We start from the raw sequence: 18,937 nt of genomic DNA, 5'->3' as shown, positions 1-18,937 counted from the left end.
TTCAAAGGATAAAAACTGGACCGTTCCAGCTGTAACTGACTCACAAGCCAGGGGTAATGTTTTGACAGGAGGATGTTGATTACCTGACTACATAGGCTTGTAATATTTTTTTAAGGCTGTGCTCACATTATCAGCATGTAGTCATATATAACTACATATATAACTATACTTGAGTTTCAGTAATGGAAAGCTAAATCCTGCCTGCACCTGCCAGGTACTAAATGAGCTGAAAGCCTGTGGCTGGAAGAAGAAAACTAATTTGAACATGTGTGTGCGTATGTGTGTGTACATGTGTGTGTACATGTGTGTGTGTGGGTGTACTGCCTCATCCTGGCTGTCCATATGTATCTGTCTGTCCACGTGGATGTGCAGCTGAGACTGATAAACAGCTCTTAGCTTCACGTCCTCTCTTCATCAGTCTGTGTAGAGGAGCTAGGAAACCATTTATCTACCTCCATGTCAGCTTTAGCCATTAGGGTTTAAATCCACTAAGAAACCTAAATAAAGCACTCGGCCCTAGGCTCTCACATCGGCTGGCAAACAGAACTGAAAAAGGCGAGAGAAAAAGGTGCAACCAGCATTTACCTGTTACCGCACTGCGAAATGCTCGATTGTAATGAGGAGTGGAATGATCACCTTTTCCAGCTCATTTGCAGATTTAAGTTAATGTTGAGGTTAGTCATGCTCCAAAAGGCTGACTAAAGGAACAGCGAGATGTGATGGAAAACGAAGAAGGAAGAGTGACGCCACTAAAAAACAAACATTAGCCGGTACTACAAATGTCACTTGATGAAAAGAGATGTTTTGAAATTAAATCAGAGCAGCATTTTCTTTTAATCGATATTTCTATTAATAAAGGCAAACTAAGTCAGTGTAGGCGACTGTTTATACGCTGCAGATCATTTATAATCTGTCCCAACTGTCACCCCATGTGACGTTCCCCTGGGTTCAGTTTTGGGTCCATTACTCTTTGCACACTCTTCATGTGTGCAAATATTAGTAGTTACTGACTGATGCATAAGGAGCATGAAAATGAAATACATATGGTTAGCTAAGATACTTTGATCATGTCATAATGACAGAAATGCCTTAGCATTTTTTTAAAAACTACTTTCTGTATCTTTGTGAAAACGTAAAAGTTTATGATTTTGTTTTATCATGAATTAGATTCGCACTAATAGATTTCCATGTAAATGTTCCATTACATTTGTCAACCGTAAAGCTCTTTAGCCCTGTTTACCCCATATTGTGGGCTACATCTATTACTTGGGACTTTTTGTTCGGGCACATGTTTAGGTATTTTTGTCCACTTCTTACTTATGATCACTATAAACAATGCCAAAAAGACATGTAAATGAGAACTTCTTGATGTCTCTTCATTGTGGTTTTAGTTTAAAAATGATTTGGTTGCCCTGTACTTTAAGAGAACACACAGACCTGCCAACTGAACCTGTTGTCCCCAGTCACATTGTTCACATAACTCAAGAGTCTGCTCTCAGTTGACCACAGAAAAACCCCATAAAATGACATGACACTAAAAGCAGCCTTGTTTCTGGAAGTATTCATTTAAACCATAAATATAAATGATAACATTTATAGGAGTAAAACTATAACTTAAACAGCACAATTGTAAAATAATTTAGCATAAACCCCCATGCTAAAAATGTTGTGACAATGTGAGATATGTAAGTAAAAACAGAATTTAATGATTTGCAAACTGCATAAACCAATATTTATTAACCAAAAAACGAAAAGATATTAAATATCTAAACTGAGAAAATTTGAAAAAGAAAAAAGGAGGGGGGGATTCTGGCAACAAGTTTCTAAAAAAGTTGGGACAGGCGCAAGTAGAGGCTGGAAAACTAAACGGTATTACAAAGAAACAGCTGGAATAGCATTTTGCAACTAATTACAGTTTTTTCTGATTGCTTAAGCACATTTATTGTAACTATTGGCTAATTTTGCAAAACTCTTCACACAAATAAGAAAACCTGTCACCCAATAATCAAAACATTGTAGTTCTCTTGCAAAAGCAAACACAGCTAGATTAACTCTTCACACCTTCGTAAAAATGGTGTTTCCGTATCAAACAGTACACACAAGCCATCATCTACTAAGCACACAATGCGCCAACTGCACACTGATGGTATGAATACAAAACACATCTGGCTTTTGCTTTCTCTGTGCACAAGGTAGGCTATGTCAGTTTGAGCTCATACTGCTGTCATAGATCCATAAGCATAGAGGGATCCAAACTTCAAGTACTGGTGTTTATTCAAACACATCAAAACAAACACAAGTGTTTATTTCCAAGTATAGGATTATTTGCAATCGCCATAATGACTATATGGGTTACTTGGTCTGCAGTGAACATGCTTCCTCTGCCCCAGCATCTGGTCATCTAGCAATTCTGTAAAGTAACAATTTCAGTATTTTTACATCAATGGTATTGGTGTGTTTCTCATTGGCATATGGCAGTGCTACAAATCTTTGTGCGAAGTGACTGTACTCACCGATTCTCATTTCAAGATGTCCCTATGGTACTTGCTACAGTGTAGCGGCTCGAGTTAGGCTGGACCCGTTGGCCAGCTACCCTCAGGGTCATTCCACGGTTGATTACATGGTCCACTATTGTAGCTCTGATGTCATCAGTGATTCTATTTCTTACTCTTCCTACCCTTCCTCTCACCCCTCCTCATCTTCCTCTCCTCCCTCCTCGTCTTCCTCTTGCTCCTCCTTGTCCTTGTCGTCCTCTTCATCCTACTTCTTCACCTCCACGTCCTCTTCCTCGGCCTCCTCTACTTCTCACTCTTTCTGCTCCCTCCATTGTACTCCGCACACACAGCTTACCTGTATTATAGTGCTTAGGCTGATTGCAAAGTGAACTAATTATCTAAAAAAGTTTTCACATGTGAAAGTGTGCCAGACAGTTGGCAAATTAGTGTTAATGATAGCCATACATGTGTATACTTTTGCTAGGAGTGTGTTGGAAATTTGGTAATTGAGTGTTGTGCAGTGAATTGTGCCTACAGTCTTGCAAAGTGTGTGTTACAAAATTGCAAACTGAGTGCAAAGCAGTTTATGTGCTTTTAGTTTTGCAAACTCAGTGAGTGGTTTTGCTATAAGTCTGAATAGTTTTAGAGATTGTGCTACAGGAATCACAGTTAGGGTTTAAGCAATCAGAAAAAACTGTAACACAACTGGATACAAAAAGAACATCTTAGAAAGACGGAGATTCTCTGGAGTAGAGAAAGCAAGAAATTCACCAGTCTGCAACAAACTGTGTCTACAATGTGAAACTATTTCAGAATAAGGTTTCTCAATGTAAAATTGCAAAGACAGTACATAATGTCATCAAAACAGACAGAGAATCTGGAGAAATCTCTGTAAGCAACAGACATGGATAAAAATCAATAACGGATACCCGGGCTCTCAGGCAGCACTGCACTAAAAGCAGGAATGATCCTGTCATAGAAGTCACTGACTGAGCTCAGGAACACTTCCACAGAAGACCATCTTTGAACACAGTTCGCAGACAGTGATTTCTGTGTTCTATGTGAATAAAACATGTTTATGAGATTTGTAAATCATTTAATTCTTTTTTTATTTACATTTTGCACAGTGTTGCAACAGTTTTGGAATTGGGGTTGTGTTTGAAAGTGCTAGTTTTCCAGTCATTTCACATATGCCTTATTCTACGCTCCCCATGTCTATTACACATCTATTCTTGGCAGGTGTTGAGCCGTAGTACCTGCCTAGCAAACTTGAGACCTTTCTGGCTGTTCAGCACCAACTTCTGCCATATGATCGTTTTTTTCCAACGCCATCATTCTGTTTGTGTTTGTGTGTATTTCTGTTATCCAGATGGAGAAGTTGGCAGCACATGCTGACACTGTGCTAAGAGTAAAAGTGCCTGTCAGTCTGCACATGCCAAGTCCTACATTATATCCCTGCACCAGAGCCCAAAGACACACGCACACATGCACAGGCGCACACACGGTAGAAGTATAACTGTGTGCAGCACACAACGTAATTTTTTTTCCATGGGAACATGTCTTGGATGACGAGGAAAAGAAAGAATCAGAGAGAAAAATTTGAGGACAAAGTCTAGAAGAAATTTATTTCATATTCATAATACTCTCATACATCTTCGTCATCTTCAAATAAAACAGGCAATGAAAATTACAAGCTCCAAACTGGGCTTAATGGTGAAGGTTACATAGTGACTTAGGACATGGTGCAACTCTTGACAGAGCCAGTAAGAGCGAGAAGCAGGCCAGAAGAGAGCGGGAGAAAGGTGAGCGATTGCAACAGGATACAAACAACGGAATGTAAATAGGTGATATAAATAACTCCCAGCTTGCACATGCAGTTCCATACTCAAGTGCATGGACACACACAAATGCATATGCACTAAACTTACACCTTGAAAACAATAAGCGACAAAAAATATGCCATTGTTCTGTTCCTTGAATACATCCTGCCTCTCTGCTCAGTAACACAACAGAACATGCAATGGGGCTTCTTCTCGTTTGAAGCTTGACTGGATGTCAAGTTCTAGATTCATCTGAGCCTCATGACAATGTTCATAGCTTTGAAGTCCCTGAGACACAGCCCGGTGTGTTTAGCCGCGTAGTGACCCAGTCAGCTTATTGTAGTCACAGTGACTAATGATGTTAATCTTCTCTAATGCCATTACAGCTCACAGATTTAGCTTAGTTATGTCATATTATGTCCACGTTCAAGTAAAGAACAAGTGTTGTTCTTGCTCCTAATTTTGTTCTTTGGACTTTGTACTGGAGGGTGTCAGAGATCCTCATATGGGACAAATCAAATCTCTATTACAGTGTGATACATCAACACTGTAGGGAGGTGAAATAAAGACATAATTTCTAGGTTAGCTGGTATTCAATTAGCCTATAGGTTTTTATTTATGTTTTCTGCTATATTCACGATTGTTAGCAAACTTTCTTTAAGGCTTTTCTTACAGTTCTTTGTATCTGGGACTAGGGCTGTGCGATATGACCAAAATCTCATATCCCGATATAAGAATTCTATCGTCCTGATAAGATATAAATCACAAAAATGTAACATTATCTGTTAATTCTGTGAATCTCGGGCAGCTCGACTTGCGGGAAGTCGAGTGTTTTAGCCACAGCTGCCCTGGGGCAGACTGGCAGAAGCCAGGCTGCCATATCGCGCCATCGGCCCCTCTGGCCAACACCAGTAGGCGGTAGGGTAAATTTATTATATCATATTACATTATATCCTCTTTCACATTAGAGCCACGACAGGACCCACTAGAACATGGGAACAAGTAAAAGTGAAATATAAGAATATTCTACAGAATGGTAATATTTATCACTTATATTGCTTTTAGTCTCTTGCAAAGAGACCCTGAAATAATCTGTTTGTTTGTTTATAACAGCAACCAAGAAAAGGACAGAGCAAAAAAAGACAGGTGGTGGTCCTGCACCCCCTCGTCAACAAGTTGGTTAAGTAAATAATACCCTCACGGGAATATCAATATCTCTCTATGAGCACACTGTCGCGCTGAGCTAAAGGATCCTGTCTATCCCGCAATATACGCTGAATTCTGAGGACTCTCCTTGTCAATCTTGCACCTTCCGCAATGGGTGGCTCGCGTACACGGACAGGACATGGCTGCGACAGGCTTCCCAAATCCACCTTCGCTTTTATAGCCGTGGTCTCTCATCTTGATTACACGACGTAATTTACAATTACTACTCTAAAATATGAATTACATCTGAAATAATCAAATACATGAAATAGAATGATTAATAGTACATTTCCCTTTTTTTAGGAAATGACCTGTATGTATCTGTGTGACATCAATAAAAGGATCAAGTACTGCATTATCTTTAGTTACATTGATAATATTTATTTATGGACAAACAGTGGTAAAATATCGCTGTTGCTTTCGTATAAATGAAGCGGACATACCTGAGTGGCCGCGATCTAATCCTGTTTACATAAAGTAAACCTGCTCCCGAGCAGGTTTACGCTTACGGATCTGTTGCTATGACAGCAAGTCCCGGATGAGCTTCGGAGAACCGAAGGATCCAGGATCGCGCGAAATCGTCAACAATCAAATCCAGCTAACTTACTTAGCGAGGTACGAAGAACGGGCCCCTGGTAACAGTTTCACTCCTACTGTGTGATGAATATTTGTGGTTTTCCAAAAAAAAAATCCATCTACTGTATTTGTATGTGAGTAATGCAAAGTGAAACTTGGCTTTGCATTTGGTGTGAACACACCATAGCTGTCATTTTTCTTCTTAATTATTATCTCCCCTGAAAAAACACTTTATTTTCATTTAGTTTTTTTCTTTAATTGGAAGCTTTCTGTCTTAAAGCAACCTTCCCACTTTCACAACTCTCAGTCCTTTATTTGCAGTATGAAGACTCCATATAATGAGCACAATTTCAAAACAACTCTTCTGATTCTTGTGAATCAACAATTTGTCGTGTAAACGTATTTAGTGCGCAAAGTAAGACCATTTCCAATCACATTAGAGAACGAGGCACAGCGACTGCAGTTATCTATGCGAGTGTAGCGGGAGATACACCGCATGAGATGCATTCTCGCCACTGGCAGCACTCCGGTGTAGGAAAGCGTGCTTGCCTGGGTAGTGAGTGCAAAGAGTCGGGTCAGATGGCAACTGCTCATTTGCTGCGCATGCATCGGATTTACCTGCTCTAGTGTCACATGCGCTTAATCAGACCACATGGACCTTGAACTCTGGACATGGCAGAGAAAAGACATTTTAATGTCCAAGCTGTCAGAGTCAGGTATTTGAATTCTTGTCTCTCTGCCAGGAAATGCAGACAACAGTCCAGGACTGTTGCTGATGTGTGAAAATGTTTTTTAATCTATCCTCTGGTATTCCTCCATCCATCCTGCAGCTTATGACACTTTCCTATTCAATGTACAGATATGAAAATCAGGGCAAATTTTCCTGCATGCAAAATGTTAAATTAGTCTTCTTTGCAGCATTGCTTCCATCACACAGCACTTTCCCAACCATGAATTCCCCTCAGCTTCTGCTATCTACAATATGCATGTCTCTCTTCTGCTCTTCCAACTTTGTGTTTAACTTCAGGCACCATTACCCACACAAGGCCCCAACTTTGAAGCTCACACCCACCGCTTGTCGTTGAAGCAGATGTAACTGTGGATTGTGTGTACAAGCCAGATGGACCAAACCTCTGCACGGTTACCACTAGCTACCACCTCTGTGGTAAGGAACACAGCCCTGTTGAACAGAATCAATCTATGCGCTTAAGGAGTGAGGTCCTTTTGAGCCACACAGACAATCAAGGAAGGAAGGTTGTGGAAGAAAAGAAAAGAAAAAGGAAAGTGTGTGTGAGTGTATATGTGAGCAAGGATAGATAGAATGAAATGACTAACACAGCCTATAATCACTATGGTAAGCCTTTAACTACATAGGAGCATCTCCAAATGTCTACTCTTGGCTTGTTCTGTGGCTCGCCTAACAACAGACATAAATATGCTGCAGACACAGAATTCCAGGAAGACTCTTTTAAGTCCATAAGCAGAGCAACAAAATGATTTTAAACAACTCCAAAAGCATAATGCTGAGGGTGGCTCACATACTGCACAAGACTGCATTCTTACTGTAAGCGTTATTTTTTAGGTATATAAAAAAGCCCATGCAAAGCATTTTCCATTTAAGCCGTAGTGAGAAGAGCAGCTGTCCAGATTGGAAGTTGTGCAGTGGTGAGCTTGGGAAAGGCACAGGCTGCATGTGTTTGCTCATGCTATCACAGGCTGCTTTGTGTTTACAGATGTTTTAACGGTTGTTGAGGAAGACCAGGACTGAACTACCACAGTGGTCACTGGGAACCATTTCAACATTTGAGGTGAACCAAACAGAATGTTCAATGGTTTTGACATCACCTGGTTATCAGCAGTTTTTCCTGAGAGCTTATCAGAATGGTACTGTAAAAGTGACAGAGATAAAGATATTTGATCCACTTTGTTAACAACGTCAAAAGGCCCAAGGGCAAAGACACAGAGCTCAAAATGTATCCTCAGACATTAGTCTCAGCTACACCAAATTTATTACCTGAACTACGTACCTTTCCCTGCTTCCTCGCCTCCTCCTGCCACATCAGAAAATATATGAAAACAATCACGGGAAGGCATAGAAATTATAACCCGTAACACGAACCTCAACTATAAATAACAATTCAGGCCCGAGGCAAAGAAGATGGACTGATTTACAACAAAAATCTGAGAAAGAACGGTTTCTTTTGCACCAGTACTGGCATCGGGAAGAGAAATAACAATATGTTCAGCACTTGAACTTTCAAACTTGATTCCACTTATTCCTGCTATAAAAATCAACCTAGAGAGCCTGTGTACCATCCTGAACATGTATGACTGAATTGCAACTTGCCATAATTAAATATAAAGTAGTTTTAGAGCAGTGAACAGACCGTTGGAGGGGGCCTGACCCCCGCACACTAAAGAAGTCAAAGGTGGAAAGTTACTTCTAAGACATTTTAAAGTAGGAATCAATTATTTTTATAGGAAAAAAAACTTTAAATGAGGGAAAGAGAAGAACTTTAGCTAGATAAAAGATGGTGAAACGTTAATTTATTGTCACTGTGTTTCAGATTGCTGCAGATTGCATAACAGCAAATGGAAAAAAAAAATAGAAAAGACGCACTAGTGTGGACTTGATCTTAATTTGACCGGAGAAAACACGATGAGTTGGCATTCTTCGGTGGATTCCAGTGGTATTTTTCCATCTGTTTCTCATTAAACCCATACAAAGGAAGATGAAATGTCTTAGTAAATTGGCAAGCTATTTCCCTGTTTAAGAATACCGAAGATATGGCAAAATTACAAAACTAAAACTACTGCTTGATTCCATTTATTGGTTACGCAATCAATAAAACTGTGTACTGATAAATAAGACAATCAAGCTGTGTTTTCTTGAACATAATGATCTGCAGGCTCTTTGTACTCTCTGCTTACAGCAATCTGAGTTTGCATTCTAAAAGCAGGAAAACACTGCACACTATTAAATGTCACCTACATCAAAAGCACTGTAAAAACAAGAGGGAAATAAATTGTCCAATGCTGTCAACTGCACTATTAATAACTTAAAATAGCATATAAGGCATGCCATACCTTCCATAACCATGCAGACATGATGTGCTGCGATGCTTAGGTGCTCTTTTTCAAAGGCAATCCAAGTATAGAGAGAGATTTTACTAATGCAAATCTAAGGTAATGATAAATAGTTTGCATGTAATACGTGCACGTGCAAGTGCAGGGCCAAAATCAAACAGTTTAAATTCCACTAATGTTTCTCCAGGTAATATGCATGCTTAACATTCTGGCAACAGGTGCTGCAGCAGCCAGCAGGCTGCCCAGAGATGGCCTGGAGATCTCAGGTCACTGACTCATGCTGTCTGGCTCACTTTTTAATGGCAATGAACAGATGCACCTAAGAATATACTCAGAGCACACTACCTTGCCAAAATATAACTGGTTTGCACGCTTTAAGCGTCATTAAATGTATGCAAATGTATTGAGCATCTGATTTCAATTATAGGCCTTTCTCTGGATCAAACAAAAACATTCAATCAACAGATTAAGACAGAATTAAGCTGCCTGCTGATGGTTAAGCTGCTAACTCAATCTTTTTGGACTACAATCCTTACCATAATAAACTACAGCCAATTAATTTGGATGGAAATAAAGTCTTTTCATCCAAATGTGCACAACTATAATCCCAATAGATGCCTTAAATCCACAATGTACTGATTCATTGCTTGAACAAGAGTCAATTCTGTTTTATCCAAGCTGAACCAGGTCCATCTGCAATAAAAAACTTTGGTCACAAAATGCCTTCTTATCCGTCTTCCAGAAGTAATCCTCATAAAATACGTCCAGGAATGCAGACACTGCTGCACAAGAGATTTTCCTCTTGACCACCTTCGACTGATCACTTTTTGGGGGTTGCTAGGAATTTCTCAAACCTGTTTGTTGCAGAATAAGCACCATTTTTATTTTCCAGGTTTGACACTTTTACCTTAGTTGTAGTTGTTTCTATCATTGGGCTAAAATGTCAATTCATTATTTCACACTTATTTTGTGGTTGTTTGCAAGTTTTTGGTTTTAAAAGGTAAATTATGGCAACATCAACTCATTCCCTCATCTGCAGTATTCTTTCACCTAATTATTTCAGATAGATCAGTGGCACCTGGGTTAGCTGGCTGAACATCCTGCATCATCCTGTCCCTGGACTTTGACAGAGCAGCCCCAGTCATATATTTACCCCGAGTCTATTGATCACTATCCTGCCTGACAAGCCAGATCAGGAAAATGCAGCGTTTGCTCAACAGTGAACCTTTCCACATGAATCTGAACAAACAGCACTCTGCAACTGATGTCTGACAAAAGACGTGATAACAAGTGTCAACAACATGCTGCACGCAAAACACACTTGTTAATATTTGATGAGGTGAACATAGAAAGAGAGAAGAATTATTTTTTTCTCACATGTTATTTCTCACTCTAACTGGTTGTGACACAAAGCTGTAAGAACACCAGTAACTTACCTGATGATGTCGTGTGGTCCCAGTCTGTGAGAAATGTAGATCCTGGAGAGGGCAGCCAATCCAGGGAGGAAAGAATGAGAAGAATCAGGAGATTAGAGGCGAGTGAGAGAGCCATGATGCTGTGGAGAGACAGAGGATAGAATAAGAGAGGACAGAGACACTGTGATTATAATTATCAGCTGAACTCCATGGTGACACTCCCATGTGAACTAGCCTCCTTCCCCCACTAACGCCATCTTTTTCTCTCTGGCCTGTGAGCACAATTTGTGACCGCTATTTATTTCAGTTGGTGTACATGAAACCAAACACTGGACAGGATGTAAGGAATTATCACGGGAGTTTACAGCTACGGCATTTCAAAGCTGAAAATATGAATGGTGGGGTTTACGTGTGTTGTTTCGCTTTGTGTGAACTCTAAAAGAAAACATTTTTTATCATTTCAGAAAAGATCTCAGTAACATTTCTATTAGTTACAGCTACTTGAAATAACTTTTCCATGACGTACACGCTACCTTCTGACTGTTTAGATGGTTAAATCCATTCGTTTCACAGTCGATTACATCATTAGACAGATATATGCTCCTGAAAGCCTGTTATTAGCGCTAGGGCAAGTTTTTAAAACATTACTTAGCTCCATGTTTCTTTGGTTTATTAACGATAAATGTGTCAGTATTGGAAAACTGATGCACTATTACATTTAAAGTTATTAGTGGAAACAGATGTGAGTTAAAACTTCCAACAAATAAAAAGAAAAATTAGCATTTGTTTGGAATAGCTGTCACCATTTGAGTGAATAAAATCATGTTCCGATCCATGCTTAATCATCCAGGTAAGGAAATTCCGGAAACTTGATTCTGTGATTTGCAGTGGGAGAATGTCACATCCGCTTGAACAGAACCAACTTTCTGGGAAATCATGTTCCTTTTGTATCAGCTGGGAATTATAGATCTTTGCTAAATTAGAGTTATTAGCATTTTCTGTAGGGTCGGTTTCTGGTGGGTAAGCAAAAAGTAGTTATCTAAATCCACAATGATGCCAAGAATGTCAAACCCAACAAACTGGCTTTTCAAGACCAAAATATTTTAGATAGAAACCAACAAGTAGTTTGACTTTGGCACTTTGGATCTAATTATGAAATCCTGTATGGCAATTAATGGCAATTTTAATGTATGACACAAAAAGGGTAAAATATCCTTAAAAGAAAAAGCTGTGGAGGCTTAACTTGTAGAAACTGTATTTCCCAACAAAAGTTCTAACACAAACTCTCCTGCCATCTTTGTAAAACATATATTTTAGTAGTTTATTTATTTGAAAATATGATGGCAGCTAATTCACAAAACGCTCAATAAGTCAGTGTTAGAGACAAACTCTAAATATAGGCCAAATTTTCAGTCCGCACCCTTGGCTATTTACAGCTGTGGCTCCACGACTTTACTGGGCAGCAAACAACCCCATCCCCACAGGATACATTTGCCTAAATTACGTGGTCCAAGTATCTTAAGATTCCTGAATCCAAGCTTATCTCATTTTATCTTATCTTCCACACTATCTTATGTAATCTTGTCTTATCTTATCTTGCAGATCCCACAGGTTACAGGAACTGCTCAAGACTGGAAAAGTCTGGTATCTTAAAAAACCCTAGCGACAAGAAAATGTCTGGATCCAGCTCACTAGCCCATATTTACCACACTAGTCATCCATTTACTTGATTTGGCTTAGATTTATTACACATTAAAACAAAGAGTCTAGATTTAAGGGAAAACAACATCTCAGTTTGACAAAAGAAAAGGTTTTCATTTCAGGCTTTTAGTCCAAGGATAGACTTAATCCATGTCAGTAAATCTGAAACATGAAGCACAACTAAAGCAAGAACAAACGGAAAAAAACAACAAAAAACTAAACATTGCAACATGGACAAAAAAAACAAGAATCAACATAATTTTGCAACTCTGGTTCGTCACATGTAGCAAATTTTTTAATGAATGTGGCAACAGACAGGTCCACTGTAAGCAGTCAGTCATATTTGTGCTGATGACTTCCAAGGGTCCAGAGGTCATATAAAGCCAAGTTACACAGTGCAAGAATTTATGGCAGAGAACTGTCAAGAGGCAAGCTCATGCAGACTTACTTAAATGTTTCTCAAATGAATTTCATATTTTTGGCTTCCGTTCTGTTGAACAATTATTAACCCGTCCGATAAACACTTTCAGATAAGAAATTTTTTTTTTTTTGCTTGTTTGTTTGTTTTTTCCCCCTTGGAAAAGTTAAGTTCATTGCACTTCTTTTTAGCATAATTTTTTTTACTTCTTTAACATTCTTCCAGTAAAAGTACTAAATTGGAGCAAAGGTGGCCCCTTTACCCCAAAATATGTCCTGATGTTAATCCGTACTATAGTCTCACCCTTTCACATCTGGAAGCATCTGTGGACATCCTGGCAAGGCTGGTGCTTCTTCTCCATCTTGTGCAAGCCTGTCCCCCGTTTTTCTTCCTCTCTCACCCAATTACAAACTCACAGGCTGACAGGAAGAGTTGTCTAAGCCAATCAGAAGAGAGGGAGGCTAAACCCAGGCCTCTTGGGGTCCCTTGGTAAACATTTAAGGCCTGCGTCCTCAACCCTCCTCCCACTACCTCTGCCCTAAAGCATACACACACACACACACACACACACACACACACACACACACACACACACACACACACACACACGTGCATACAACATGAACACATCACACATACTAAGGCACACAGATGCAGACCTTGACTTGGCACCCCTCTGCCAGCACCATGCCTCTCCTATGTTTCCTTAAATCTACTATAATCATCTATGTTTGTTCTAAAGAAGCTGACAGGGGAGGCAGAAGCCAAAGAAAAAAAGGTTAGGGGGTGAAAGGACACATCGTTTCTGTTAGTCCCTTCTATAACTGAAGAAGGACAACATGTACACAAACACTCGCAGAGCAATGTTGCAAGCTAGAGTTTAGTTTGAGCTTCCTTTAGCGAGAAAGCAAAAAACAGAAAGACTGTGTAGTTGGCGCTCTGACATTTTGTAGTCAATAAATATTTTCTATGGACACTAATTTCATACTCTAAATTTACTTATGTGCACTGTTGTGTTTTTGAATTGTGTCTTAGGGCAGGGGAGTAAAAGCAAGTCATTCCAAAATACATTTTTTCTTTTATCTTCAGTGTCCACAATAACTTGTTTTTGTATTAAAATGGAAAAAGAACCATACTTTCTTTTTAAGGACTCTACATCCAAACCATAGACTGTATATAGAATATGGGCAACGTAATAGTAATGACATTGTTTTTTGGACTACTGTGCCCTAACGTTTTGTCTTTATCATACTGGCACTCCTCAAGCTCCTTTGCAGACATAAATGTCCAAATTTATTTGGGTAAGAGGATAGAAGAGTGTTAATTTATCGGACAAAACCAGCACCCTGGAAAACTAAAAGCTCAATAACCCCAAGAGGCCCGCTTAGTTTGGTTTCATGTTAATGACATTCGCAATACAACACAGAAGTCAGCAAAACAGTCTGTGCTCATGTCCACATATAATACAACAGGAAATTTGAAATGAGATTTAGCATTTGGTCATTACAAGAAAGAAATTCTGCCGTAAGGTCTTCAAGGCCATCATGAAACACTGATTCGGATTACGAAGAAAAGAAGGAAGATTATTTTATTCACTAACAGATGGGGGGGGGAGGCTTTGGGCAATTTGACCTGCATTTTTCATTTTCCCCACTTCAGTGTTTTATTATTTCGTGGGGCATTAAAGAAAAACGAATGTTTATAAGCTCTAAATGGCCTGAGGTGATTCAACTTTGACAGAATGCAAATGAATTAACATTTTCACATTTCCACAACAAAAGTGGAATTTTGAAATCATAGCTACTCTGCTAAATGCTACAAAATATTTATAACAATTGCGTGAGACATTAAAAAGTTTTTGAGCACTGTGATTTAAAGAGTGGATTTGTGTGTATCCTGCCCCAGGATGCAAACACATGCAGTAAATTATGCATAATTTTATTTTTGCAATTGGATTTCTGATGTCCCCTGAGCAGAAAAATACAATCAATCTTAAAAATCTGTGATGTAAACAACGGAATTTTTGTGGAAGAAAAACGTCTACAGGGCATCTTTAACTGCATACAGTTTTAATCATGAAATAATGATAGCATGTCAGTAAAAATCATCACCCTGGGAAGCTTTAAAACAAATATAATTTAGATGCCAGATGCCAGACAACTACATCGTCTTCAAAACAAGACAAAGTAAACATAAACAACCAAGAAAAATGTGGAATATAATGTTATGGAGCCGGGATTTTTTTCTCACCAGCAACCCAACAGGCTTATTATTTATGGTTTCATAGAGCGTGTCACTGTGTCTCAACATGGTTTAGCTATACTTTGTGACTGAAGGACAATAAATAAACATAATTTGGAAAATGTTGTGGCAGAAATTATAGTCATTTTAACGAAATCTATTCAAACAATGACTGTGTTGTGCGTTTGCCCACTACTGGTTCCTGTAATACGTATCAGCAGGAGTGTACTTCTCCAAAATCATACGTCAGTTTCTGTGCCAAAGCTACGGGGTTTTCTTTAGAGGGGTGGAACAACACAAAATGATTATGGTGGAAAAAATTATTTTTACCACAGGCCTGATCGCTTGACAATCATCATCATGAAAACAAAAAATAAAAGAAAACTAAACTATGCTGTTTTGAGATATTTCCAGTTCACTTAGGCCCTGAAAAATCTTTAAACATTACAGCTTTCACCAAACTAGCATAATTTAACCAGGTATAACAACTCCACAGGAGCATCACGGTGTAGGAAAAATGGAACCACAATGCATTATTGTGGATGATTGCAGTGCAATTTCAGTCTCGGGTTCAGAATTGTTATATCTCTAGATAGCATGCAAACATTTTTCCTTAACTTCAACCCCAGCCTCAACATTTTAGTAAATGTAACACTTCCACATGAGTCTGCACATTACACCAGGTAGTGAGTGAGAGTCTACCTCGGCAGAGCCAATCAGACAAGAGTAAGGACCTGAAAACAGCAGCAACCAGCTCCTCTAAATAAGCCTTGTGCTGCTGGATGTATTTACATACATTTGTCTGGAAATCAGTATATTTGTGAAGAAGCTAGGTACATATAAATATATATGTAATTTTTAACCTATGCACATATATGTTTGTGTGTCCACTTCCCTATATAAATATGGCTACTGGATGGTTCTAACGTCCCCTGCTCTTATTTCATAAGAGAGTGCGGAAAACTCAGAGTCAGCACATTGGCATGAGAAAAGTCTCTGCTGGAAGCAGATCAGGTCACACATCTGCAAACCCCGCTCATGTCTATGTGTGTGGGAGACCAGCAAGGGAAAGAGTGGGTGTCTGTGTGTATATGCATGCATATGTGTATAAATAAAATCAAGCATGCGTGTCAGAGAGAGAATGACAAAAGTAATGAGCACAAGCACGAGTCCAGCAGAGTCAAATTGCTTTACAAAATTTCCAGTTGTGTTTGTGCGCACGCGGGCATACAGCGGTTTGTCTAACGCTATCGACTATGTTTTAACCTGTTTTAAAATCAGGTTTTTCATCTTTTACAGGTGCCTGACGGTGGTAAAGCTGCTACTAGTCAAATTTGGCCATTTCAGAGACAGTTTTTAAAAAAATTAATCAGAACTGGAAAATTAACTGTGCCATTAGGCTTTAATGATTTATTGTGATTTACTGAATAGTTCAAATTTAGTGGTTGAGGTTTTGGAGTTCAATCTAATTTGAAGGAATCAAGTCTCTATCCAGTCTAACCCCTTCCAGCTCTGTTATTTGGACTAATTATATCTGTGCAACATGTACCTTTCCCTTTTGGTCTAAATCTGCTGTTTCTCTCTGTATGTCAGACACACACAAGCACATTCTGAAAACCATGACTGAAGCCCAGGTGTACATGGATGTGTGCAAAATGTAATGGTTTCCAGAGTGCTGTTGAGCTGTCAGAGGTTTTGGAACATAACAGCTGTACTTAATGTTGTGTGTGACGACAGCGAGACACAAACCGATGGCTGTAATAATGTCTCTTAAAACTACTCGCCTCATGTTTTGAAATTTCTTTTCAGCTGCACAGTAGGGGCTGGTGTGTAATTGCTGTAGTTACACAGCTTCTCACCACATGTCTCATCGTTGCTTTTCTCTGCATTAATGCAGAAGTGATCAAATAAAGCATCCAACTGAAGATGCTTTAGCTACATTAGGATGAATATTAGCAAGTTATGCATCTATAAAAATTGATGTGATGTTTAAGACACACTGCCGACGATTTTTTTATATCTGTATTTATACAGAGAATCGATTATGGGTAAAACTTTAAAGTAAAATACTGTTTTCAAGCAACTGCACAAATGGATTTATGAGATTCTGAAGTGAAAGTAAATATGGTTCTTCTAGAAAATAAAAGGCACAAAACACACCAAAAACACACAACCTGGACTGCTCAAAGTGCAGATGGCCACAAATTTTGGGTGATGAATAAGAAGAAGCAGAGCTGGAACTCTGCCTTCTGTGTATCTCATCAGAGTGCAGTGTGCGTCCTAATCAAAACTGCAAAATGAGAAACATTGTTCTCCTGTGGTTCGTAAAACGGTCAAGCGTTCACTGATGAAGAGCAAACAAACTGAGATTAGAAGCTTGCGAAACTGGTAAATGCATGTGCTGTTAATAAAAACGCAATAAGGAGGAAAAACAAAGTCCCAGACTACTCTTTTGGCAGGTGTTTGGATGGTGGTCATTTTTCTGGAATGATATAAACTCGGTTAACCTATTAGTGCAAGGCTAAATCAATTACCATTTCTTAATATATTGTAAACAGTGAAGTCATTTAGTCAGTAAGAAGCTTGATTACATGAATGTTTGCAGTTCCTCTTAATATTATTGTACTGGTTTCATATGATATTGAGTGTCTTTGGATGGTGTTGACTCCAACTGAGCAGTTTAGGTAAATCACAGCTCAATATTGGTGGGATAAAAGAGAAAATATTTAAAAAGAAAACTGCCAATTTCTAGAGAAAATCATAATATTTGTACTCGACATGCAGTACTTCTCAAACTTTAGAAGCCAAAGAAAGCTCACACTCCACAATCATTATCAATAAAAAAGATCCCAGCTTAATTTCAGATGAACTAAAAAGTTAAGAATCACAGCATCAGCTCTTCCTTTTGTTTATTCCCCCTTTAAGTCATATAATTCACTCCACGTTTTCCCCCAGGTGTGCCACCCCCACCACCCACATGCCCACCAATGAAGCCTGTGCAGAACCACTGTCCTAATGTCTTGCGTCTACAATAACAGATATAACTGTACAGATATCATAATCACTCAATTCTGAATTTGATGCATGCAAAGACACCAAAGAAAACAAGCACCTTCTGAGCATTTTAGAATAGCTTGATCACTTTTTAAAGAACCAGCGCTTCTGTCTCATTCCAGATGTTTGTATTTCTCCACTGAGGTTTCGGTATTTGTCAGCATGCTGTTTAACACAGCGGGACTGTACTGTACAAACACCCCGGAGCTGTAATTAACGGGACTTAACGGGTAACAATAGAAAAGTATACATCCGTCACATCCAGCTATGGCTGGCATCCCATCCCAAGCTCTCCAAATTTCTCTTGCAACGCCAATTTGCAGCACAGGAAAAAAAAAATCCCATTCGTTGTTGATTCTGCTGTAAGCTCTTAAAAGTGCGCACCAGAAGAACAAATGAGTTTGTGATGGGTTGGAAAGATTTTCTTTTTCTTTTTTTTCTTTTTTTGCGTAAAAAAAAGAAGTGCTGCATTTAAGCTAAGCCTCGAGACGTGCATAACATGCTTAAAATGTGGAGCTTTATGGGCACAAACAACGCATTTCACTCTTTAAAAACATAAACTAACTTACTTCATCCGAAGCGTGGAGCTGAAAACTGCAAGCACGGCGCAGATTTACTTTTCAGAAGTTGCTCATCTGATGGCCAGCGCAAGCACTAACGGGTTACAAGTCCTGCTTCTTCTTCACTGCAGACTGCTCGGCCCGACTCAGTCCTCACCGGGACGACTTTTACATATCACTCAATCTCAGGATCGGACGCGTGCTTTCCTGGTGCGGTTTTTGCCTTATTTGCTGCTCATCGTCTAGACCACTTGGAGGGGTAGAGACACGCTACGTCGCTTAAACAGAGAAAGTGGGCAGTGTGTCTCGCGTAGCGATCAAGCGCCCTCATCCGCCAGCAATCCACTCTGCTCTGTTGACCACC

At 39.2% G+C, this 18,937-nt stretch overlaps 1 protein-coding gene across 2 annotated transcripts in view; it reads right to left on the bottom strand.

The window, feature by feature from the left end:
• ghra (growth hormone receptor a) overlaps positions 1-18,937 on the bottom strand; it is a 30,223-nt gene extending 11,286 nt beyond the window's left edge. Inside the window, exons 1-2 of one of the 2 annotated variants that reach the window (XM_085294765.1) lie at positions 18,583-18,937; positions 10,621-10,739 (exon numbers count right to left, since the gene is read on the bottom strand). In XM_085294765.1, the coding sequence (XP_085150891.1) occupies positions 10,621-10,739; positions 18,583-18,587 (124 nt within the window). In that variant the 5' untranslated portion in view covers positions 18,588-18,937. Of the gene's footprint in view, positions 1-10,620; positions 10,740-13,021; positions 13,245-18,582 lie in introns of those variants that run through there. The other variant, XM_085294764.1, reaches the window with a different exon arrangement.

This window comes from Mchenga conophoros, linkage group LG12 (assembly GCF_057382185.1).
Source record: "Mchenga conophoros isolate Kocher_MC1m ecotype Shallow Benthic linkage group LG12, M_conophoros_male_GT1.1, whole genome shotgun sequence".
NCBI classification, from domain to species: Eukaryota; Metazoa; Chordata; class Actinopteri; order Cichliformes; family Cichlidae; genus Mchenga; species Mchenga conophoros.
Note: the sequence above shows the minus strand (reverse complement) of the source record. Positions and strands in the feature narration are given on the sequence as shown.